Source organism: Engystomops pustulosus, chromosome 2, assembly GCF_040894005.1.
Source record: "Engystomops pustulosus chromosome 2, aEngPut4.maternal, whole genome shotgun sequence".
Lineage (NCBI taxonomy): Eukaryota > Metazoa > Chordata > Amphibia > Anura > Leptodactylidae > Engystomops > Engystomops pustulosus.
Genome location: NC_092412.1, coordinates 258,228,151 through 258,255,603, shown reverse-complemented (window position 1 = coordinate 258,255,603; position 27,453 = coordinate 258,228,151). Strand labels below are relative to the sequence as shown.

Genomic DNA, 27,453 nt, shown 5'->3' with positions numbered 1-27,453 from the left:
TCTCAGTCTATAAGATGAAGGGAGCTGTTTATGGTCAAATATATCTGATCAGCTCATCTACAGTAGATAAGGGCCTGTTACACCTTTGTGTTTAGTTTGGTGGGACAACCCCTTTAAGGAGCCTTCATATAGCTGGGGACCGGATTGGTCTCCTTGAGGATCCGGTCTATAATGGCCACTTTTGCAGGTATGTGGAGCCTCCTAGGACATACCTATTCTGCTAAGAATTATGGGAAAGGAATATGCAAATAAGTTTTATTGGATAGAAAAGGGAAAAGATCTTGCATTTTGTGCCCCCCCCCTCTCCATCACATGTGCACATTAGATTCCCGTCTTACAGACATAACTTTAAGGCTAATCCGAGACCTGGACTGTAAAGAGATTGTGGCTTCCTCAACAGTTTACAGTTTTTAATGATCTAACATTTATTTCATAGAAAAGCTATTTTAATAATGTTAATAAGTACCCAAAAAAATTTACTACAAAGATACACCACCAAAACCAATTTTCCTACATAGAAACTGAGTCTGAACCAATCTAACTACATAGATACAGCACTGGAACAAAGATTACTACATAGATAAAGCACTAGAACCAATCTTACTGCAAATATAGAGAACCAGAAGCAAGAATGCTATATAGATACAGCACTAGGACCTATCTTACTGCAATGATATGTAAACAGAACCAATATTACTAAGTAGATACCTAATCAGAACCAAACTTACTACATAGATATATTACCACAACTAAACTTACATCATAGATTCAGCAGCAGAACCAAGATTACAACATCGATACAGCACTAGAACCAATCTTACTACAATGATAGGTAAACAGAACCAAGATGACTTAGTAGATACCTAACCAGAACAAAGCTTACTACATAGATATATTACCACAACTAAACTTACTACATAGATTCAGCAGCAGAACCAAGATTACAACATAGATACAGCACTAGAACCAATCTTACTACAATGATACGTAAACAGAACCAAGATGACTTAGTAGATACCTAACCAGAACAAAGCTTACTACATAGATATATTACCACAACTAAGCATGCTACATAGATTCAGCAGCAGAACCAAGATTACAACATAGATACAACACTAGAACCAAACTTACTGCAAATATACAGTACCAAAACCAATATTGGTACATAGATAGAGCACTAGAACCAATCTTACTACAATAATACCTAAACAGAACCAAGATGACTAAGTAGATATCTAACCAGAACCAAGCTTACTACATGGATACAATACTAGAACTAAGCTTACTACATAGATTCAGCAGCAGAACCAAGATTACTACATAGATACAAGACCAAATTAATTTTCTTCTTCTTAGCCCAATAAGTTCTTCCCCGCGTAGTAGGGGAAGCTCTAACTTTGTAGCGATCAGATTGGGTCATAACAATGTCTTAGTTTTGGGGATGTCAGCGTGTTATCAGGACAGCGCTCCAGCCCACCAGGACCCCTGTGACAGGGTCAGACAGGGTCGTGCCGCTGCGGAGTAGTGGATGTGCCTCTGCGGCCGTCAAGCTTCATGTTTCTCTTTGTGGATGTTCTTCTCCCCATGTCCTCCCTGGAGGAGCGTCACTCAATATTCAGCTACTGTTTCCGCATCCTTAAATCTGTAACAGGACTGGGAGCCGCAGCCATCGCCCGCTCCAGAGACTCCCAGCCGGGGGACACAGACTTTAATAATTCATTTTTGGTGTTTTAGGTTGTTAGTTATCTATAGAATTCTGTAGTAATTCAGTTCTCATACTTGTTACTAATGCACGGACAGTTGTCGCTCATGTTATTGCAGTATAGAATGGGGCAGGGTCAGCAGAGGCATCTCGTTATAGATGAATACCGGGAATAGGGTCGGCTGTGTTATCTCATTACCATGTAAGGGTAGGATCAGCAGGTATCACTTCCATATAAGCAAATAATGAATGATGTCTTGTCTTTATTATTACAGGATGGAGTCAGTAAAGTCGTCTCATTATGACTGGAGGGTCAGCAGAGGCATCTCACCATCATTCTCACCTCCAACAGCAGAGACATCTTATCAGCAGAGGAAAGGTTAAGAGATGTCATCAAATTATCAAAAGGTGTAGGGTCACACAGTCATCTCAATATCATCAGATAATGGAATGGAGTCACAAGAGTCATCATATTATTCTGGAGACCATAGAGTAATCTGATTATTGATACTGAATGCCTAGAAAACATAATTATTATTGGAGAGGGTCAGTACAGTCATCTCATTATAATAAAGAGGAGGAGTCCAGCAGAGAAACTGACAGTATTATAGGAGTTGTATTCCTGTACATAGGGGGCAGTATTATAGGAGTTATATTCCTGTACATAGGGGGCAGTATTTTAGTAGTTATATTCCTGTACATAGGGGGCAGTATTATAGTAGTTATATTCCTGTACATAGGGGGCAGTATTATAGGAGTTATATTCCTGTACATAGGGGGCAGTATTATAGTAGTTATATTCCTGCACATAGGGGGCAGTATTATAGTAGTTATATTCTTGTACATAGGGGGCAGTATTATAGTAGTTATATTCTTGTACATAGGGGGCAGTATTATAGTAGTTATATTCTTGTACATAGGGGGCAGTATTATAGTAGTTATATTCTTGTACATAGGGGCAGTATTATAGTAGTTATATTCTTGTACATAGGGAGCAGTATTATAGTAGTTATATTCTTGTACATAGGGGGCAGTATTATAGTAGTTATATTCCTGTACATAGGGGGCAGTATTATAGTAGTTATATTCTTGTACATAGGGGGCAGTATTATAGTAGTTATATTCTTGTACATAGGGGGCAGTATTATAGTAGTTATATTCTTGTACATAGGGAGCAGTATTATAGTAGTTATATTCCTGTACATAGGGGGCAGTATTATAGTAGTTATATTCCTGTACATAGGGGGCAGTATTATAGTAGTTATATTCTTGTACATAGGGGGCAGTATTATAGTAGTTATATTCCTGTACATAGGGGGCAGTATTATAGTAGTTATATTCCTGTACATAGGGGCAGTATTATAGTAGTTATATTCTTGTACATAGGGGGCAGTATTATAGTAGTTATATTCCTGTACATAGGGGGCAGTATTATAGTAGTTATATTCTTGTAAATAGGGGGCAGTATTAAAGTAGTTATATTCTTGTACATAGGGGGCAGTATTATAGTAGTTATATTCCTGTACATAGGGGGCAGTATTATAGTAGTTATATTCCTGTACATAGGGGGCAGTATTATAGTAGTTATATTCCTGTACATAGGGAGCAGTATTATAGTAGTTATATTCCTGTATATAGGGGGCAGTATTATAGTAGTTATATTCTTGTACATAGGGGGCAGTATTATATTAGTTATATTCCTGTACATAGGGGGCAGTATTATAGTAGTTATATTCTTGTACATAGGGGCAGTATTATAGTAGTTATATTCCTGTACATAGGAGGCAGTATTATAGTAGTTATATCCCTGTACATAGGGGGCAGTATTATAGTAGTTATATTCTTGTACATAGGGGGCAGTATTATAGTAGTTATATTCCTGTACATAGGAGACAGTATTATAGTAGTTATATCCCTGTACATAGGGGGCAGTATTATAGTAGTTATATTCCTGTATATAGGGGGCAGTATTATAGTAGTTATATTCTTGTACATAGGGGGCAGTATTATATTAGTCATATTCCTGTACATAGGGGGCAGTATTATAGTAGTTATATTCTTGTACATATGGGGCAGTATTATAGTAGTTATATTCCTGCACATAGGGAGCAGTATTATAGTAGTTATATTCTTGTACGTAGAGGGCAGTATTATAATAGTTATATTCCTGTACATAGGGGGCAGTATTATAGTAGTTATATTCTTGTACATAGGGGGCAGTATTATAGTAGTTATATTCTTGTACATAGGGGGTAGTATTATAGTAGTTATATTCCTGTACATAGGGGGCAGTATTATAGTAGTTATATTCCTGTACATAGGGGGCAGTATTATAGTAGTTATATTCTTGTACATAGGGGGCAGTATTATAGTAGTTATATTCTTGTACATAGGGGGCAGTATTATAGTAGTTATATTCCTGTACATAGGGGGCAGTATTATAGTATCTATATTCTTGTACATAGGGGGCAGTATTATAGTAGTTATATTCTTGTACATAGGGGTAGTATTATAGTAGTTATGTTCTTGTACATAGGGGGCAGTTTTATAGTAGTTATATTCCTGTACATAGGGGGCAGTATTATAGTAGTTATATTCTTGTACATAGGGGCAGTATTATAGTAGTTATATTCCTGTACATAGGGGCCAGTATTATAGTAGTTATATTCTTGTACATAGGGGGCAGTATTATAGTAGTAATATTCCTGTACATAGGGGGCAGTATTATAGTAGTTATATTCTTGTACATAGGGGGCAGTATTATAGTAGTTATATTCCTGTACATAGGGGGCAGTATTATAGTAGTTATATTCCTGTACATAGGGGGCAGTATTATAGTAGTTATATTCCTGTACATAGGGAGCAGTATTATAGTAGTTATATTCTTGTACATAGGGAGCAGTATTATAGTAGTTATATTCTTGTACATAGGGGGCAGTATTATAGTAATTAGAAAACTGGAGTAAAAGCTTTGATAAATGTCCCATAATGCATTAGTGTTATGTGGATAATTGGGGCTGATGCTGTGAATAATCATCCTCTTGGTAATGACGCTAAGTGATGGGATATTCATTTAATATAAATCTAAGTCTCTAAACCTTCTTTGACCTCAAATTGATGTAAATTGATTGTCAAAATTTCATCAGTATTTATAGTGAGGCCTCTGCACACGACTTCTCTGTTTCCTCCCTTTGAACATGTGTCAGGGCGGCGCAGCGGGGAGTCTGATGCTTTGCTGGAGTTGTACCAGACATTGGATTATCCGCTGTACATTTTCAAAGCTTTGGATGAAAAGTCAAAATAATTATGTAACTGGGAGATGAAACTGCGGGTCCTATGTGGGCTGGTTCTGGTCTCTCCACCTGATGCAACTCTCATAGGAAACCTTTATGTATCTGGCTATAGTATAGGTGTCAGTATGGAAGGGCGCAGTATATGGATAGTTGTAGTTTACTAAGTGTGAGTGCAGCATAGTTCAAAATTCTGCCTAAGTGACATTAAGGACATGTGATGTTGCAGACGTTGGAGAAACTTTTGAATGCAAACCACGTAATGACCACATTTGTAATTACCTATTACCTCTTCACCACCACAGCACCACCGGAGATAGTGAAATAGGAAAACACCGCTTAGGGAGGGACAACAGAGGATAGAACCCTGCGACCAAAGGATAGATCCTGAGATCCTCCCACATCCATCCATCATGGTCGGGAGAGGACCATGTAGCTGCTCTACAGATCTGTTCTATTGACACCTCTCTAAACTCTGCCCAACAAGTATGTACAGGTCTGGTGGATGGAGCTTTAAGGTTCTGGGGATAAATTGGCTGCAGAGTAGGTCGCAGAAATGGCCAATCTAATCTCGCTGTGGTATTAGAAGAGGCTTTCCTCCTTTGTTCTTCCCACCCTACAAGACAGAGAGACAATCTGATTTCCTCCAAGGGGCTGTCCTATCTAGATACTGTAATAGAGCCCATCTGACATCTAGATCTGAAGATGGATCGGCACAAAAGGAGGGAAGGACTATTTCTTAGTACGATCCCACTTTAGGAAGGAACGTCGGGTCTGTTAGTAGAATTACATGGTCCTCTAAAATTTATGTGTAAGGGGGTTTGCAGGGCAAGGCTGATAATTCACCCACCCGCGCGAGGTCTCCGCCACTTATAACATCACCTTAAGTGTAACGGTTCTGATGAATATGTCATTAATGGTTAATGTTGGGTAAAATAATTTACTGTTAAATCCCAGGGAAGAACTGTATATTTTGAAGTTGGGAAAATATGTAACGTTTTCCAGGATGGGATAAGGAAAACCACGCCTCTTTAAGCTCCTTGTAAGGCAGCTCCCTTGACAGCAAGCTTTATGACATGCGGGATTAGAACCAAACCGGTATATCTATTCCAGAGGGAACAGAATCCCAACTGAGGACAGCGCTGTACAATGTTTCGACCTGATTGGGTCTCCTCAGTACAGCGTAGGGAACTGGTTTGGCTGGGTGAGAGGCTTGTGACTAGGGTCGGGAAGTAAGAGATTACGGAGATTACGGAGGCTGCCAATTAAAGCCATGTGTAGGCGTGTGGAGTCTTATAGACATGGATGCTCCACTAGGAGGATTCTGAAGTTGGACATATACAAGATTCTGCCCTGAAAAATCCAATAATCCATGGGTGAGAGGGTAGGGAATTGTTAAATAAAGACCATAAGGCGGAGAGCTGCACTTCGAGGGTGGCTGGTTATAGAACCTTGTCTAAACCCTTTAGTAGAAAATCTAAAACTATTGAAATTTGTGGGTTTGGCGCTTGGTCAAGATAAGGATCCTGACAAAAAGAAAAAAGACTTTTCAGATTCTGAAGTCTATTTTACAAGTAATGGGTTTTCTACTTTTTTGTAGAGTTGAAATAACTTTCCCCTAGAGGCCTTTCCTAGATAAGATTGGCCTCTCAAGAGCCAGGCCGTCAAGTGAAGTCTGTTGTTCGTGGGGAGGATCCAGGTGTCCGAAATTGACAGCTCTCTCAGGACTGAGAACCAGGCGATAAGGGAATTATCAATATTACTGTAGCCCGGTCCTTTCTGATCCTTTTCAGAACTCTCGTTAATGATATGAGTGGATGGAAGGTACAGGCTAGTCTGTGTCTGAACTCCCACTACATCCAGACTCCAAGGTCCATCTGGAGGGTTTAGAGAACAGAATCTCGCTACTTGTCTCGAGGGGTCAACAGGTCCACATTTGGTTTTCCCCAGTGCCTGGTTATCTGCAAAAATACATTTCTGTTGAGGCACCATTCCCCCTGCTTTAAGATTGTCCCCGGCTCAGGAAATCTGCCCCTCTGTTCTCTGGACCTTTTATGTGCACTGCTGATATAGGTGTCCTGGTTTCCAAGCCGGAACACAATTCAGATTCCTAATAGATATCCACCAATCAGGGGACTGCAGTACCTCTGTAGGCAAAAACAATTACGAGCACCACTACCATCCAAGCATCTTAGGATATGAAGCTGGAGGGACTGAGAATGTCACTGAGCCCCCGGACCTGCTGGAATAGCTGTAGTAAAGATATGGAGGGTAAATTATTATTTAATAACTCTCGCACCACCCCCTGAATCTTCAGGACTTTATCTGAGGGGAAAAAAGATTTCTGACAAACAGAATCTAGAGATACCTTAGAAAATCTTGGACTGCCACGGGTTGAGGGATGACTTCTTTAAATTTAATAACCCGTTCCCGCTCTGTGCCGAACATGTATGGTGCAGAGGTGCCCATGCTGTATAAAGAGGACTCACAGGCTGAACCCTCTTCATACAGAGGTGGGGTTTGCTGCATATTGCAGCAAACACCCACTGCTAATACCCGCTATTGGTGCTAGTGTCGATTACGGGTATTAACCCTTCCGCTGGTGGGTATCCACCAGAAATGGGGATGAGAACGCTGGCTTCCATCGATTGGCTGCGCCGCCTGCAACACAATCTTCAGGTAGGCGGATGCAGCCCGGGAGCCACCCCTCACTCCCAGACTCTCACCGCTTGCACTGCTCTATCAAGGCTCCCAGTCTCTGGCCCGCACGGCCTGTCACGCAAACAGCCCACGGCCCAACTGGAGGACACAGGCAACTCCCGGGATCCCCTCGCTCCGACGAGCAACACGGAGGTAAACTGAGAACCTTACTGAGGGACAGGAAACTGAGGAGAGGAGTGGGGTGCTGTCGTTGTGTGCGTGTGGGGGGGGGGGGGCAAATGTTTCTTTTCCTCTAACTTTGGCGCTAATCATCCTACTTTTCACTTTCAAGGCAGATTTTCACTCTGAATTCTGTATTTCTAGCGTGAGAAAGAGTAGATTACTCAGAACATAAAAGTCTATGGAGAGGGCTGGGATCAATGAGTCACAGCAGCGAAGTCTCCACCAATTCAGAGCATGAAAGATACAGACTGCAGAGATAAACTGAAGATTATCAGAACCTGTGCTACTCCTCAGCTTCAAGCACTGAACTATTGGTTGATGTGTTGCGCTTAAAACTACACGTACAAGAATGTGGTCGAGTCCCACGACGGCTCCATCGTTTCCACAGGTTTATGTACATAAGTTAATTCCAACATAATTTGTTCCAACACAATATTAGGATTTTCTAGTAAATTAATAGACTACAACTGGAATCCCCCTGGACTTGGCTTTCAGGCTCCCCTTGGCATTGACTCCCCAGCTATTGGCAGGAGACTTGGCACATGTTACTTTGGCTCACGTCTACCTCTGTATTTAAAGGTAACATTCACATCTGCAGCTCTGCTCTATAATCCAGGACACATAATAGTCACTCCCTGTGTGTAAACTTGTCGTTATGGGGTCAGTGCTAGAGGGATCCCCATTATCAGGGGGCACCATTGGGGTTAGTACTAGAGGCATCACAGCAGGGGTGTAAGCAGGAGAGGCCGGGCCCCACAGCAGAGTGGCTGGGGCCCCCCTACTCCCTCATAAAACATACATAATTGTATACTCACACATCATTACACTCTTACACACAATGATACACTGATATATACATGTATACACTTACACAGATCTCTCCCAGTAGCTGCTGACTAGATGGGGGGGGGGGGGGCACAGCAGGAATTAGAGATGAGAGATCCTGCAGAGATGCTGCAGATTCATGCTGTGGATGATGTGCACTGTTATATACATATTATCCTGTAACAATATGCAGCATGATATGTATATTATGGTGCACATCCTGCATTCTTTAGTGTCATCTCAGATGCCGGGGCCCCCTGACACTATGGGCCCCAGAACAGCTGCCATGGCTGTTACCACTGTAGGTATGCCTCTGCATCACAGTCACTACAGGGGTGCAATAGACAATGTTATAAGTGGGGTAACAGTTACCAGTGGGGTTTCATGGGGTCAGTATTAGAGGGGTATGCATTATAAATAGGATACCACAGGGGTCAGTATCCAAAGAGTCACCGTTACCAGTAGGATATCACAGGGTTTAGTATTAGAGGCATCACAGTCACTAGTGGGGTGAAAGAGGGATCAGTTTTAGAGGGTTGTAGTTACTGGTGGGATGTCATAGGGTTTAGTATTCAAGGGGTCACAGTTACCAGTAGGATACCCCAAGTATCGGTACTATAGGAGTCTCAGTTACTACTCTGGTGCAAAATAGGTTGGTATTAGAGTGGTAACAGTTACCAGTGGGGTGTCATAGGAGTCAGTATTAGAGGGGTACCAGTAACCAGTAGGTTGTCATAGGGGTCAGTATTAGAGGGATACCAGTAACCAGTAGGTTGTCAAAGAAGTCAGTATTAGTGGGGTACCAATAACCAGTTGGGTGTCATAGGGAGCAGTATTAGGGGGGTCACAGTTACCTGCGGGGTGTCATAGGAGTAAGTATTAGAGGGGTACCAGTAACCAGTAGGTTGTCATAGGGGTCAGTATTAGAGGGATACCAGTAACCAGTAGGTTGTCAAAGAAGTCAGTATTAGTGGGGTACCAATAACCAGTAGGGTTTCATAGGGTTCAGTATTAGGGGGAGGTCACAGTTACCTGTGGGGTCTAATAGGGGTCAGTATTAGAGGGGTACTAGTAACCAGTAGGTTGTCATAGGGGTCAGTATTAGAGGGGTCACAGTTACCTGCAGGGTGCCATAGGGTTCAGAATTAGGGGGGTCACAGTTACCTGTGGGGTCTAATAGGGGTCAGTATTAGAGGGGTACCAATAACCAGTTGGGTGTCATAGGGAGCAGTATTAGGGGGGTCACAGTTACCTGTGGGGTCTAATAGGGGTCAGTATTAGAGGGGTACCAGTAACCAGTAGGTTGTCATAGGGGTCAGTATAGAGGGGTCACAGTTACCTGCAGGGTGTCATAGGGTTCAGAATTAGGGGGGTCACAGTTACCTGTGGGGTCTAATAGGGGTCAGTATTAGAGGGGTACCAGTAACCAGTAGGTTGTCATAGGGGTCAGTATTAGGGGGGGTCACAGTTACCTGTGGGGTCTAATAGGGGTCAGTATTAGAGGGGTACCAGTAACCAGTAGGGTGCCACAGGGGTCAGTATTAGATTGGTCACAGTTACCTGTAGGGTCTAGTAGGGGTCAGTATTAGAGGGGCACCAGTAACCAGTAGGGTGTCACAGGGGGTCAGTATTCGGGTGCTCACAGTTACCAGCAGGATACCACAAGGGTCCGTATTATGGGAGTCACAGTTACAACTCGAGTTACAACTCCATCAGATCTGTGGACAGGGTTGGCACTTTTTTTTTTTATAGTAGCAGCAATGTTTTTTAAAATCCAGGACAGCCATTAATATATTCACTGATCATAACACAATCACAATTTTGGGACAATGAGAATCAGGATAGTCAATGTTGGGGGTAGAGTAGTGGAAGTTCTTTTATTATTTGTACATTCATTTATGTTTCTAGTTTAGTTAACAAAACACATTGATTGTTCTGGTGCCCCGGGGGATTTTCGGGAAGTTCTCTCATTTATTTCTGTTGTTTCAGAGTTGAGTGAAGATATTAAAGAGAAGCAGCTGGGGGAGACGAGCAAGAAGAAGCTCATAGCCAAAGCGTCAGGCAGCAGAGTCCTTCCACTAGCTGCAAGTCCTGTGTTGTGTAGAAGATCTGTCAACTTCCGATGATCAATAGAATTTGTACAAAATAGATTAAAGAAAATATATACAGGCAGTCCCCGGGTTACATACAAGATAGGGTCTGGAGGTTTGTTCTTAAGTTGAATTTGTATGTAAGTCGAAACACTATATTTTATAATGGAAGTTCTAGACAATTTTTTTTCTTTTGCCCCAGTGACAATTGGAGTTTCAAAATTTTTGGTGTAATTGGACCAAGAATTATCAATAAAGCTGCATTACAGACATCTTACAGCTGATCATTGCAGTCTGGGACTATAGTAAAGCATCCAGAGAGCTTCACCAGAGGTCACAGTGGGCAGAGGGGTCCGTCTGTAACTATGGGTTGTCTGTAAGTCGGGTGTCCTTAAGTAGGGGACCGCCTGTATCAATAAATTGGAATAAGCTTAAATATACCAACTATCAATACTAAGGGGGGGCAAGTAATCACAGACAGAACAATGCTGAAAAACAACAAAAAATCACATACAAATTATTTTACAAAAAACTTTGCCCTATTAATGTGTCACTTGACTTCTGATACTTGTAATATTGTTTGGATGGTGGCAGATGAATATATTGTTCTTTCAAAACTTTCCAAAAATATAATTAAAGGAAACCTACCACTACCAATCTAGCTATTAAGGTAGATCTGGTGGTAGGTGCATCCAACGTATGTAAGGGTAGCCCTTTTTAGGGCTTATCCTTTACTCCCCTCTATCTTTGCTAATCTTTAATTAGGGTAATATGCAAATTTTCTAAAGAGGCTACTGGGGCGGGGAGTAGCCGGAGCTGAGGCTATAAGGTGCGGCTACTCCACGCCCCAGTAGCCTCTTTGATCCTCCTACGTAGACATCTTCAATGCGCAGTTAAAAGGAGCTGCTCTCACTTGTCCGCGAAGCCAGAGATATGTAGCACTTTTCTAGATTTTTTTTAGAATCCTTCAAAATTTTTAGAAACCGTTGATCACACCCATTAATGAATCAAAGTTATCACTGCAGGACTGCTTCTAGAAGTTGGCACCAATTATTTTTAAAAATCTATTCTGAAACTTTTTGATGTGTCCAATTGAATTTCGAAATGTGTAATTTCGGAGAGTGTTGAAAATGGACTCTTGGGATAGTGCCTTTAGGTATATTGAGCCCATGTGACTTTCTGTTCGGGCATTTACCAACTGTTTTTATTGCCCTTCATTCCCATCTACTATTTGGGGGGATAAAATACTGCACACAACAGAACAGGCTTTTTTCTTTCAGCAAAATTTTTTGGGAAAAAATCCAGAACCGTTTTAGTTTGTATTTTCCATTTGCATTATTTAACGTTTAAAAAAAATATATATCAGTCGATGAAGAAAACGAGGAAAAATGTTCGATTTTGGGAACAGAAATTAGCACCAGATATTAATAAGTTCAGTTATGGATCAAGTATGTAAAATGGAGGGTGGTGATATCTGAAAACCTTGTGTTCTAATCTTAATCACCCAGCATCTATCGGACCAGGATTATGATGGATTCTACCACATCCCAGACAATGTCCGACAGAGACTGGGTTCTCTAGTTAGAAACTGTCCCAGTTTACTGGTGTAAGTCATAGCAAAAATTTTTAAGGCCGAGGTGTCCTCACTCTGACTAACTGATTCCTTCCGACTCCGCCAATTTTTTTAGAAGCCCTGACCTGCCATCACCCCTCCTTCTCCACTGACTTGTTTGAAATGAGGCAAGCAGTGCAAAATTAACCCCAAAAAGTCTCAAAAAAGTCAGGGAGTAATGTATACTTTAGCTATAACCTCAGTTTTCAAGTATAACTTTTGTCAATCTATTGGGACGAGATGTCCTAGGCCTGGCCTACCCTGATCACTGATCTAAATTTTTTTTACGTGTAGCAGTTTTGTGGTATAATATATCGAATCATGAGTCAAACTTTATCAAGATCTTGTACTTAATGTTAACAGAGTGGGGGTCATTTACTAAGGGCCCGAATCACGTTTTTCCGGCGGGCTACCCGAATTTTTCCGTTTTGCGACGATTTTCCCTGAATAGCCTGTTTTTTTGGCGATCGGATTGTGGCGCATCGGCGCCAGCATGCACGCAACTGAAATCGGGGGGCGTGGCCGTACGAAAACCCGACGGATTTTTAAAAAAACGTGACGCTTGACACGCACTTACCTGCACCCGGCCTGGCTTGGTGAACTTCAGTGCATTCCGATGTAATTCAGAGCAGCAGCGACACCTGGTGGACATCAGGGGAACTACCTTAGTGAATTGCCGGAAGACCCGAATCCTCCACACAGAACGCGCCACTGGATCGCGAATGGACCGGGTAAGTAAATCTGCCCCTATGTGTCAGGACTTATTTGCATTGAATGGTTTACTAGTATGAAATTACCTCTTTTTAACATTTTTAGTGTTGGGGATAAGGATTCTCCTTTTTTAGTTCTGCCACTTTGAGCACCTGATGGGAGTTGTAGTAATTTTTCTAATACAAGTTCATATAGAGAAAATTGGCTCCAAAGGTTAATCATATAAAATTACCTCGGGAAGCAACGTAGATTCAGAACTTCCACTATCAAAGTCTGTAGGCGAGCGGAGAGCAGGCGGCTCATCCATGGATCGTGCCAAACAATTATAAAGTTGTTTCAATAAAAGATAATGTTTCGCAACCTCCATGAAATCCAATTACTCCTCGGCAGGCAGAGTTCTGGCTGTTACCATCCGACTTGTTATATTACCATTGATTAATTCAATTCATAAAGTGCAATACCCGCAGACTCATTGGAAAAATAAATTACCACCGTAGGGCGGGATGGGTCGGGAACAAATGATTTTCTATTTGCAGCCGACTATTTAGTAAGCAAAATTGGTTATTTTATGCCATCAAGTATTTAGAGGTGAAAAATCTGCCGGTTGGTTTATTCCTTGGAAATATATCACAGCAGAATATTATTAACCCTGTATGGGGTGTAGAGGTAGAGCAAGGCTCGCAATATAAGAACGGTATTATCAACCTTATAACATTTTGTGCCGTAGGTAGGATGTGCTGGTGCAGATGTTTACGTTATGTCTCTATTGGAGGGGCCTCGATTAGCTGGTTCTAAAAAGTCGGTTATTAAAGGGATTTTACAGAATTTTCTCTTCTTAAGATGTATGAGTACCTGAAGACCCCCCCTCCCCAACAAATGCTGTTTTTTAGTGTTTATATCAATGCGGTGGTTTCTTCACAGTCTACTTCGTGTAGCGTCCTGCAGTGGCTGTGCTTGGTTTTGCAATTGAAGCCCATTCATTTGAATCGGACTAGGATTTTGTAAGACTTTAAAGCCTAAGCAGCTGATCACTTTAACTACTACAGCTAAGAGTCTTACAACTCCTGGACCTTGATGCAATGTCAATGACCATGAACTATTACAAATATATTTAATCTATTCTCTTATGTGACTCATATAAAGACACAGATTGTATTACATTTCATCGCTCTTTTTCATGAGTCGTTTCTGCTACCACATTGGTAGGTGCAATATCTGACACAACCACTATCAAAACTACTGCGCTGTATCTAATAAACAATAAATGGGGCATGGCTTTGGGCAGGAGCACCGTGACTCCTCTAGCCAGCTGACTAATCTCCTTCTAATCAAAAACAGTTCCTAAAAATCTTTAACAGTCACTATCATCAATGAAACAGATAGAATAAGTCAATTATATATCAGAGCATTTTACTTTTGTGGTTAATTGTTTAAATATTCGAATTTTAGTTATCTTGTTCTATATTTTTTAAAAGTCAAAAATATTTTATTGCATAATTTGTTTCTTAGTTTTATAGCCTGAAGTCGATCAAGTTTTTGTTTTCTTGTAATCATGACATTAAGACCAACCTTTCATCTTTTTAGGCTGATGTCTTCAACCACACTCATCAAAGGTTTAACTTTTGATTGATAGCATTCACAGCATAACCCTGCATCTGAAAGTCTTGAAATATTTCATTCTGGAACTTATAAATTGGTAACCTATTTATTTGAATAGGAGCTAAACTGCGAAACTCTCTTCAACCACATACAGAGAGTGACGCTGTCTTTTTCTTGTACAATTGTCTCTATCAACTCATGAGAACTGGTGGGACCAACTCAATTTACAGTAAAAATGTATGATACAAAATGTAACATCATTAGTCTTTGAGTTGTGGGTTCAAACTTAGATACCGTTTTCATTTGTTTGACACCTTTATATATGCTAACGGCAAGGTTTAGCAATTTCTTAAAACTCAGTCCATCCTCCTGTGTCATGTATAATACTATCGTTATTATTTTTAGTATTTAGTACTTGTTTTTAGTATAAAGTGCTAATAAAATACAAAAAAATCTGGCCAAAAATTTGACCTGGGATCCAAAACCATGACCTGGAAACATTGTATCTCTTTTTATAAAAGTTCCAATCCAAAGGCTGTGCTCACTGTATTCACTATCTGGATGTGATGTTTAATTACAATATATCCAGGTCATTGAAATGTCAAGTGCAAATATGTTGTATAATTGTATCTACAAAATTTCACCCACACAGGGAAAATTACAGCCTAGTAATGCTCAGGTTTTTATCACCACGTCCCGCCCCCTATAGACCAAGGCTGTGATTATCCATTCAGTTTAGCACTTTGATTATTACGCTCTCAGGAAACAATGTCTCCCATTTTTCTCTACACATTTCTATTCTTTGTTCTCCTCTGTAATTGTAAATTTATCTTTGATAAAACTGGATCCTCGTTCTTTTTTAGAGTTTAAACATTAGAACCGGGAGATTAATGTGTTTCTGAGCCAGGAATCCTTGACCTTTAAACGAATCCCCTTTTTATCAGTTCAGTAACATCTAACCTTTATCATTTGCACCTGGACTTAAAAGGGTCACAAAGGGACACAAAGGGGCACATTTACTTACCTGTCCGCTGGAGTTCAATGAAAGTGCATTGTCCGTGTATAATGCAATGAGCCGCGATTCACTGCGATACTCTTACTATTTCCTTGCTGGAATCATGGTCCATAAGCTCATAATTTTCTATACAGGCAGTCCCCGGGTTACGTACAAGATAAGGACCGGAGGGTTGTACTTAAGTTGAATTTGTATTTAAGTCTGGTTGCTGGTAACTAAGGATGCATTAGCTGGTGCGATCTCACGCTTCCTTAGTTACCTGGAATCTCCGGCTTCTAGTGCACTGGCTGGTAACTAAGGAAGTGTGAGATCGGACCAGCGAACGCATCCTTAGTTACCTGAACCCCCCGATACTGCCGGCAATTATTTACTTTATACATCGGCAACGGATTGTGCTCCCCGTTGGCCCGCTCCAACCACTCGCACCACCCAATGATCCCCGTCACCTCCATGGCCCCCTCCAGCCTCTCGCTCTGCCCAACGATCCCTGTCACCTCCACGGCCCCCTCCAGCCTCTCGCTCTGCCCAACGATCCCCGTCACCTCCACGGCCCGTTCCAGCCTCTCTCTCCGCCCAACGATCCCGGTCACCTCCACGGGCCGCTCCAGCCTCTCTCTCCGCCCAATGATCCCCGTCACCTCCATGGCCCGCTCAATAACGAGACGCAGCTTTCCAAGAAGCACTATTGAAACCCAGAAGTGGACTGCGCATGCGCGGGGTTCCGAGTGCCCCATTCATATTTACGTGTTGTCAGTAACTCGAAACGGCGTAAGTCGGGGACTGCCTGTATAGTATTTTAGACAGAAAATATTTTGAATTTGACCCAATATTTTTGTTTGATTTGTATTATTGGTAATTGAACAGTTTCTGAGCTTTTGTTAAATTAAAGGAATTTTCTGGGCTAACCCGAAAAACCCCATAGTGACTCAGGAGAAGATATGTCTTGTGGCCCATGTACCTTGACGAGTTTGGATCAACCACTGGAGGTTACATGTGCACAGATGGTGACAATACAGACAGTATTTGCACACATGACTACTAAAACCACGTCTTAGCCAACAGTGGTCACATCAACCTCAGAACTCATGGTTGGGATAGCGTCTCTCCTCTTAGACATTTATGGGATTGACCCCCTGACTCATTATAGTTATATTGAACCATATATTGTGTAAATTATGGTTATGGTGGGGACATAATGGGGGGGGGGGGGATTTGACAAAGCTTTTACCTTTTGCTACCTCTATATCAAGTGAGCAGGCTAGAGCACAGAGTTTATGTTTGCCTAGTTGTACTTTTGAACCTATTTAGTGCCTGAACTCCAATCTCGTGGCACAGCACTTGATCCCCATTTGACCTTCATTCATAATTTTTATCCAGCTGTTTTGCTGTGTCTTGGGTTTTTATTGCCATTTGTGGTGCAAAATACCCCCATAGTTTGCATGGGTGGTGCAAAATATAGCAACATTTAAAAAAATTAGCCAAAAAATCCTACAAAGAAAGATTTTACACAAGTTAAGGTCAATTGTGCCAGCCCAAAGCTCTAAAGAAAACAAAGTGCAAAGTTTTACAAAATTTAAACATAAATACCCTCCTTATTGTCTTCAATTTCACTCTTTAACCCTACCTCACAACAGTGGAGTATAGGCAGTTTGGGTAGTAGCCCCGGGTCCAAACCTTCTAGTGGGCCCATGGCCACCAAAACCATCAAATCTAATTATAAACTGAAAAGGACCTTCACTCATGAAATCCACGAACATCTGTTCCTGCACCTCGATACACATGTACACAAGATCCTTTTCAGGACCTTTGAAGGTCCTGGACCCACAGACTGAAAGCAGACAGATGGGAGGTATACTCCATTCCCCAAGAAGCTTATTCTAGTACCATATGTAGGCATTTAATTCCAGACTTGTAGGGGCTGTAATATTCATAAAGCTCATCTTCATCCTCCCTTGCTAACTTATACATGAAAGTTGAATTGCAGTTTTTGCATTAGACCTCAAAAGCTTCAAGTGCAAAAAATTAACCTTGGGTTAATCATTTTCCAGAAAATTAAATTATTTTTTTTTTTTGTGGACTAGAAGAGGGGATGAAGTATTCCCATAAATTGAGGAGAATAATTGACTTATCTCTTGGCTAAACTCACAAGTGGAATTTTTTTTCTACTCCAAGCTCCAGTTGGATTCCTTTTAAGATTATTCATTGTAACTAAGACCAGATACTACCTGGCTCCAGGAAACCTTCTCTAATCATCGCCACAAAATGAAAGACTTAAAGAGGACCTGTCACCCAAAGTTTTGGCACACTATCTAACACTGTGACACATCGGACACAGCTCGCAAAGCTGTCCGATGTATTCATGAGGGGGCGGGGTTGGGGCGTGGTTAGGGGCGGTGATTGACGCGTGATGCGCGGCAGTCACCGCCACCCTATGGAGTGAGAAGGGCGGTCCGGGGAAGAGGCAGCGTCCGACGACTACACTGTACCCCGCCGGTAACGCTATCCTTCTAACACTGCGGCGTTTGTTCAAGCACTAGGAGCTGCTTACTTTATTAAGCAGCATCTAGTGCCGAAATTTTGGGTGACAGGTCCTCTTTAAGGATCAAACCATTTAAAATCTCCTATAGTTGGTTGACTTTATTTTCGGAATCAAAAAGAATTTACTCTTGTCTTCTAAAATCAAAGTTTCCAAAACCAGAAACCTCGGAGCAGGAACCACTTTCTAGGTTTCATCTATAACTTAAACCCACAGCTAAAAACCTCCGAGTGATCTTCAGGTCATCAACATTTGACCATCATTTTCTATATCATTCTACTTATATTCTTCACCAACGATCTTCTGTAACGTTTTTTTTCATGCTTTTGATATTTCTCTGTGCCAAAAACTTTCCTTAAATATTTTTAAAAATGAACAATCCGAACAAAATTAGACCCACAGCAAAATTGGAGCGACAGATTCATGAAGACCTGGTGCCAGTTTTGATGAATCTGCCGCACTCTACACATTCCATAAGCAGCTGCACATGTTACAGACTGCACTAGTCCTGATAAATGTGGGCCACGGTCTAGAAGGCTTCAATCACAGCACAACAAAAAGTCTAAAATCTTCTACAGTTGGTTGACCTCGTGGGAATGAAAAAGTATCCACTGTGACCTCAGCTTCTAGAAAATGAGAAAACCCCCAAGTCTCCGAGCAACGCATGTTCCTTCCAGAACTTTCTAGATTTTTGGTTGAATTATTGTCCAATATTATAGTTTAGAATTACCCAACTTTCAGGATGCAAACAGAGAAATTTGGAGAATATGAACACACATGTACCAACACTTTTACCACCTCATATTGACGTAAGGTTACGTTTACACCTGCAGTTTTTACAAAAACCTGATGACTGCCCCTACCCTGGGAAAGAAATGATAGAACTATTATAGAGACACATGTATGGTTATCTAATGAGAACTAATTCCCCCCACCACAGAGGTTACGTAGGACAAAATTTTTAATAATTTCAGCATGTCATGTTCTGGTTTTGCTTTATATGGTTAAAAGTTTTAGTTTAGTTTTAAATCTAAATATTAATTACAGGTGGTCCCCTGACTTAAGGACACTCGACATACAGACCACCCATAGTTACAGAGGACCGCTCTCTCTCTGTGACCTCTGGTGACCTTTCTCCCTCTGTGACCACTGGTGACCTCTCTGGATGTTCCTTTACTCCCAGGCTGCAATGATCATCTGTCAGGTGTCTGTAATGAAGTTTTATTGATGATCCTTGTTCCCATGACAGCACAGAATTTTGAAAATCCAATTGTCACATGGTCAAAAAAAATTTTTGACTGGAGTTACTATAATAAAATATACCAGTTCTGACTTACATACAAATTCAGCTTTAGAACAAACCTAAAGAACCTATAATGTACGTAGCCCCGGGACTGCCTGTGTGTTATTGTGTTTATTGGCCCTTATTTCCTTTCAGCCTGAGAAATACAAACACGTAAAAGAGGAACAACCTTGAAAAATACCTGAAGCACCCGATCGAAACTGTAAAAATTGATGTTAGAAGGAAGGAGTCCATGGGTAAGAAATATAAGAAGATACCACAGTCCCGGGGCCTGGATCTATGAGCAATGTACCGGGTTATCAGGATGGATTGTGATGGTGGATTTCCTTTAAATTAGTGATCTCTCACCACTTAAAGGATCTCCGAGCATCTAGAACCAAGAGTAAGGAAGGAAACATCTGACAATCAGCAGGAGAATTTTTTACCTTGACAATTTTGGGTCCATCATACATCACCATGGACATAAATCTGAGGACTTGGACTTCATTAGAGGATTTTGTGTCCACACTGAAACATTAATGGACATCAACCACCAGGAGGAAGGACTGTATGCAAATGAGCCTGAGGGGCTCAAGGCTTCATTAACACCTATGCAACCTGGAGCCCCTCAGGCTCATTTGCATAAAGTCCTTCCTTCTGGTGGTAGATGTCCTTTAAACACAATAATCTTGTAATGAGTGAGAAGTGCAAAAAAAGTACTAATATTCTGTTAACATTGTCCTTGAACCGACCTGGAGCGGCCATTGTGTCCGTGGCAGGTGTAGGTGTGAGGTTAGGATGTAGGTGTGAGGTTCGGATGACTGGATGAATACAATCAATTACATCACTCACTACTCTTTGATTAAAACAATACCATTTACTGGAGATTATGGCAGAATAAGTATTACTCATCATGAATCATCAGATTATATAGAAAGAATATTCAGATTACATTATCGGGAATACTCCATAACATATCTCTCAATGAGTGATTCCATTTCGCAAACAATACAGTTAACGTTATCCGGAGAATGTGCAAAACAGAATTTTGTTTTTTTTCCCAAAGTTGATCCCTATCTGTTTCACCAATCAAATCACTAATAAAGGGTATGAGTGGGGGTGGGGGGAGTGAACTATGGATACAGCGAGTTTATAATTCACTTTTTTATTGTACAATTGGTTGGTAAATTGTGTGAATAGTAACCATTTGCCATAGAGAGCTAAGGGTGTAATGGAGAGCATGAGCGGGGGTGGCCACAATGTGGGAACATTTTAGCTTCCATGTTACAGTAACAGTCTGACCTCTTTGTTCTTCTGACCATATTGTCTATTGTGATCAATGAGGGACCACCAGGTGCCAGGATTCACTGACAACATGATGTGGATGATGGATTCCCAACTCTACTGTGATGGCTAACATTGGGATGAAGAAGCCATATTGATGACTAAATTTATGGACACCTGAAAAGGGTATTCTAGACTGAAGTATTTTTTACCTACAAACTAGAGAAGAGATAAAACCTGGATCTCTGGAGTTCCAACAGCTTGGACAGGAGCCAGAAGCCAGAATCTGGGATATTGGTTCTCCACCCAGTTGTTCCCAGTCTTAGACCACTACTTAATGGAATTCAAATAACGAGGTCCTTGTTGTTCCATTCAAAGTCTATGGCATAGATAGTAACAATATTGGACTCTTAGAAATAGACTTGCAGCTGGTTAGGAAATGGTGGACAAGGGTTCCCTATTCTGGCCATAAATTGATGTCCTAGGGCAGTGATGGCGAACCTTTTGGAGACAGAGTGCCCAAGCTACAACCAAAACCCACTTATATGTCACGAAGTGCCAACATTACAATTTAAGCAGTAACTTATTGGACCCTGCTGTATCACAGGTTTTAATTGTATTGGCATCCTGAGTTCACCAATACAATTGAAAGATGATGGAGAAATTTGGATTGTAGCTTCCCGCCATCTCTATCCGCACCTTCTTGCTCCTCCTGTAGTCCTGGCACCCAGGGATGTTGCTTTAAAATAGCAGGGGAAAGCCTTGAGTCCTATCTGACAAATTCTAAATTGGGGTGAAGGCCTGGGTGCCCACAGAAAGAGCTCCAAGTGCCACCTCTGGCACCCGTGCCATAGGTTCGCCAGCACTGTCCTAGGGGTCAAACCACCATCAATCCAAAGCAGAAGTGAAATTATAGACCGGAATACCCTTCCAAATTTGTTTCAGTAGAACTGCAGATCCAGGTCTCGAAATTGTAACAGAGAAGCTAAAATATAACCATATTTGTATCATTTCAAAACCTGTCCTACTCATGGACATCTGTAGATATGGCCACTGGTTGAGATTTTAGGTTAAGAGTAGTGTAAAACATTCAACTCTAAAACAATAGCTCTTCGACAAATCACACAGTCATGGTGCGTTCCTTACACGACCCAACCACAAGAGAACCCAAGGCACTACATACTGAATACAGAGCAAAACCATTCCCCAAGGTCCTCGAAAACTAGCGGATTATAGAGATGACATAAACTTTATTCAATGACAGTTTCTACAGCGCAGGAAATATAATGACTCTCCAAAGTAACTTCCCCTCTACAAATACATTTGTTTTCTTTCATGCACCGTAAAGAAAAAAAACCACACGTTTCACAATAGTTACATAGATTTCATGTGCGTCTAATGTGTCGACAATTCAGACCCGGAGAGTTGATGTTAAACAATCAGAAAAACGGGATGAGGGGAAGAGAATGATAGTTCCATTAAGGAAGAACTGCTGTGTCTTATGGGATTGATCATCTCAACTCATGGTTGCAGCTGGTGGAAGATCCGCCCATCAGAAAACTCCAGTTGTCCTACTCGTGGTCAAAAATTAGGGTTGAGCAGATCAATTCATTGGCATCAAGATGGAAATACTGATTTAGATGGTTTTTTTATTCTCAAAAAATCCTTTGAAAGGGCAACAATTGTCAGAAAACTGGAGAAATAACCCTCTACTTAACCCTAAAGAGGGAATCCCTATCAACCTTCATTGAAGACTTCACGTTCAGTTTTTTTCGTGACGTCTTGGCCAATCCCTAGCTTCCAACATGACAGGCCATGGATTGCTCTAGCCCTCACATGCAAAAATAATATGATGTCATCATGGATGGCGCTTCAAGGACAGAGATGGGGGGGTGAATGCTCAGCACAAGAGATGAGGATGCCCTTGTGAGGGCTCATTATAGTGTTTTCTCCTATTACTTCCAAATGTTACCCATTCAAAGTTTTTCTTCAAAAATAAAAAACCCTTTAAAAGCTGTAACTGTAAAATCTGATCTCTCTCGTAGCAGATACTGCCAAAAAAAATGATCTCTGCACCTTAACTGATAGATGGGAACATTACAAAAATATTGTGAATTTTCGGGAATCTATATTTTTTTCTTTAAATAAGAGACTTACCCAGAGAGTAAAGCCACCAGCTATATCCTTCTATGTCTCGTCACTTCTACTAAGAAGGAGCCACAATATCACACATCGAAATCTCTCTAACTCTTCCCAAAGGGAATCATGGGACACCGCTGTCATGGTAGTGGATGGTTTGTAAAAATGGGGATTTGGGGACCTCACTTTTCTCAATGTGAGATCTATACTACTTACTTACGAGTGGAAAGTGAATAATCTGCCACCAGCTGGATCATAATCACTTCCACTAAGATATTCTTCATGTTGACCTAAACTCATTACAATGTCCCAATGGTTGATTTAGAAGTTCAAAATTTGGTCGGGAAAAATAAATGTCAAAATTTAATACGAGAATCTAGAATAATCTAGGAAAAAAATTTTTATAAAGAATTTAAAACTTGGGAGTCGATATGAAATAGTTGCCTGTTTAGGTGGTTCAACCATCATCTACCACAAAAAAAGGAAACTTTTTGGTGAAATTAAAGAATTCAAGATCATCATGAAATATCATGTTCGATGTACAGAGGTGACTCACTGGGCCACCATCTAGGTCCTCTACCTTATCAATCAGCTTCCTTCATACTTTTTAAAGGCCATAATCCAAAAACTCTCCCTGACGGTTTAGGTAGAGTAGTACATATGGACCATGTGTCATAAATGTTGACTTGATGGCCCAAAAAGCTAACTTTTAAAAAATTTGGAGAATAAAAAAAGTAGATTCAACCGGAAGTCATGCTTGACCTAAAGATGTGTCTCAATGGGCCACCATCCATGCCATCCATGCCATCTACCTTTACATTCAGCTTCCTTCTTACCATCTGAAGACCATAATTAAAAAAAACTCTACCCTGAAGTTTCGAGTAGAAAATTTGGGAGTCAATATTGACTATTTGACTCGTTGGGTGACTCAACCATCATTTGTCATGAATGTTGACCTGATGGACAAAAAAGTCAACTTTGTGGTCAACGTGAGAGTGTAGATTACTGTGAAATATCGTGCTCAATGTAAAGTGCCGACTAACGGGCCGCCATCTATAATATTTACCATAAAAATAATTTCCATCTAACTATACAAAGACTATAGAGACCAAAAACTCTTCCCAAAGGGGACATTGTCCTCGATATATCCTCTTTTTGATCATCGTATGATTGTGTAACTGCTTCCAGGAAGATCTGCCCCTCCATCTACATCACTTGAACACCACCTCAGGGTAGATATGTGTAATCAGAACCGATCTGCACCACGTCAATCCCACCGGTCAGTGCAAACGAACCCCAAACTTTTCTATTTCTACCGGTCTGAGGTTTTTAGTTTTTTGCGTTAAACCCTGTGGAACCAATTGTAATCTACATCCCTATAACCTGTGTGCAGATGAATTATGGTAATACTTGTCTAATTGCCGGGTAAATCCTTATTTTTCAAAAAAATTTTCGGAGTTAGGATGCAAGACGTAAACAGCCATGGGTGATCGGCAAGGTTCTACATATGGTGGTTGATCGGTAAAGCACTCTGGTGGGGTCGAGAGCAATTATTATACAATTGATACCCTATGGCTATTGGTCGGATGCTCTCCTAGTGCCTATAGGCTCCATACCCTATCATGCAAAAAAAAAAAAAAGTACTTAATAGTGCGGAAACTGGCTCTCTATGAACAAAACCCTGTTTGTTTTTGATATGTGTTAGTGTCCCTACGGCAAGCTTAGCACACACTCACGCACACACACGAAAAGCAGGCAAGAAAAGCAGTCCCTGTAAGATTTGAGCCCAGAGGGGTTTTTTTTTTAAACCCTTTGCCCCTGTAGTGTTTTTGTTCTCATTCTGAGTGTGCGCTGGTGTACTTGGATCCAACTCCCCACTAGTCTCTAAAATAGAGAGAAGGGATCGGGGGGGAGGGGGGGTTTCAACAGTTGGGGCGTGAAACCCAACATCGGGGACAGATATAGGAATGTTGTGCCTTTCATGTCGGAAGGAGAGGCAAAGGGGTTAAAGGTGAACGCTCAACTTGTGGAGAACGTAGATGTCACGTGGAGGACACCGAGTTGGTCGCAGTCTTGTGGTGTAAGACCTCAAAAATGATCGAATTTACAAAACTAATCTCTATATCCTATCTTATAATAGTCATGTGTCCTTAGTAGGGTCAGACGTGTCTCCTGCCCTAAGTGTCTACAAAAAAAAAACCCAAGCTCAATGTGATCTTATAGGTAGTGAGGTCATCAATGTGAAAAGCCTGTGTCCTCCTAGTGGGCCATCTACCCACCACGTGGTCGAACCGACGCTGGGACCTTGTTTGTGGTAGGAGAAACTCAACAAAAAGCCTCCTACTCCAAAAAGGCCAAGAGGGACACCAGAAAATCAGGGGGGGGGGGGGGGTAAATCTTATGGTTAATAAAAGTCCATCGGGAATGAGCGAGAGAGAGAGGCTGGAACACCAGAAATAGACAATTACATGAAGAAGAATCTCAACCCGAGAAAAAGAAAAAGACAGGAAAATCAAAAACAAAAAAAAAAATTTTTTTTTTTTTTACAACATTTCAATGTTCTCAGCATTAATTGGTTCTCGACACAGATTTCAGTCCCTTCGTCTTGCATGTTGTTTAGGTTTCTCGTAGAATTTTTCTGGTCTTTTTTTTTTTGTAATTTTGTTTTTTTCTCCCAAGGTGGATATTTTTTATTTTTTTTCCTTTTGCTTCTCAACACACTTTGTGGAAAGAAACAGTCCCGTCTCTCTCTCCTCCTCTCCCATATTACTTTTTTTTTTTTTCTGTATTTTCTTGTTTTTTAAATTTTTTTTCTTCTTGTGTGTTGGTATTTTATTAACATTTGCAAATTAGGCAGAAGAGGGAAAGAGCCATTAGCCAGATGGAAGCAGCCAGGCGGGTGGATCCGTTCTCCGCCATCACCGTCCCAGGTCCTGTAAGAGAGAGAAAAACAAAAAGGTCATTGGAGATTTTTTTTTTAAATTTTTTACATACCAGTATAGAATTTTTTCATGAAAAAATCCACTTTTTAAGAATTTTTTTCCATGTTTGATGCAAATTCCAATAATTCCAGATAGTTCCCACTTTATAGACTTTGATATACAGGCAGTCCCCTGGTTAAGTACAAAATAGGATCCTTGGGTTTGTACTTAAGTTGAATTTGTATGTAAGTCAGAAATTTTTTTTTGTCCCAGTGACAATCGGAGTTTCAAATTTTTTTGCTGTAATGGGACCAAGGATTATGTATAAAACTTCATTTCAGACACTTTAGAGCTGACCATGGGACTAAAGTAAAGCATTCAGAGAGGTCACCAGAGGTCACAGTGGGCAGAGGGGTCCGTCTGTAACTATGGGTCATATGTAAGTCGGGTCTCCCTAAATAGGGGACGACCAGTACTTTGATTTCTAGCAATTTAAACATTATAATTCATTCACCCAAAATCTGAGCACTGAGATTTATGACACAAGCTGCCAGACATGCCCCCACCTTAGGAAACTATTAACCTTGTAATGTCAGGAAGAGGAGCGCTTTACTATATATCCCGATAACTGACGCTATAGAGAAATGTGCAGCTTCTAGGGTTACAGTCTTCTCCTTCTTCTCCATAATCTCTATATTCAGAGAAGACGTCACTGGATATAACTTGAGTGTAATCACTTCTCACTGTGCACAGCCGGTATATATATTATATTATACAGGTGTCTACTATACATAGGGCGGAGCTGCTGTATCTAAGCTGCCATTGTAGAGGGATCCACCTTACGTAGAGCTGAGCTGCTGTATCTAAGCTGCCATTGCAGAGGGATCCACCTTAGGTAGAGCTGAGCTGCTGTATCTAAGCTGCCATTGTAGAGGGATCCACCTTACGTAGAGCTGAGCTGCTTTATCTAAGCTGCCATTGTAGAGGGATTCACCTTACATAGAGCTGAGCTGCTGTATCTAAGCTGCCATTGTAGAGGGATCCACCTTACGTAGAGCTGAGCTGCTTTATCTAAGCTGCCATTGTAGAGGGATCCACCTTACGTAGAGCTGAGCTGCTGTATCTAAGCTGCCATTATAGAGGGATTCACCTTACGTAGAGCTGAGCTGCTGTATCTAAGCTGCCATTGCAGAGGGATCCACCTTGCGTAGAGCTGAGCTGCTGTATCTAAGCTGCCATTGTAGAGGGATCCACCTTGCGTAGAGCTGAGCTGCTGTATCTAAGCTGCCATTGTAGAGGGATCCACCTTGCGTAGAGCTGAGCTGCTGTATCTAAGCTGCCATTGTAGAGGGATTCACCTTACATAGAGCTGAGCTGCTGTATCTAAGCTGCCATTGTAGAGGGATCCACCTTGCGTAGAGCTGAGCTGCTGTATCTAAGCTGCCATTGTAGAGGGATCCACCTTACATAGAGCTGAGCTGCTGTATCTAAGCTGCCATTATAGAGGGATTCACCTTACGTAGAGCTGAGCTGCTGTATCTAAGCTGCCATTGTTGCCTGTAGC

At 41.2% G+C, this 27,453-nt stretch overlaps 1 protein-coding gene across 3 annotated transcripts in view; it reads right to left on the bottom strand.

The window, feature by feature from the left end:
* Positions 1–20,402: 20,402 nt before the first annotated feature.
* Positions 20,403–27,453, bottom strand: part of LSAMP (limbic system associated membrane protein) — a 520,650-nt gene continuing 513,599 nt past the window's right edge. For all 3 annotated transcript variants that reach the window (XM_072138917.1, XM_072138918.1, XM_072138919.1), the window contains one exon: positions 20,403–25,901. In XM_072138917.1, coding sequence (XP_071995018.1) covers positions 25,804–25,901 — 98 coding nt within the window. In that variant the 3' untranslated portion in view covers positions 20,403–25,803. The remainder of the gene's footprint in view (positions 25,902–27,453) is intronic.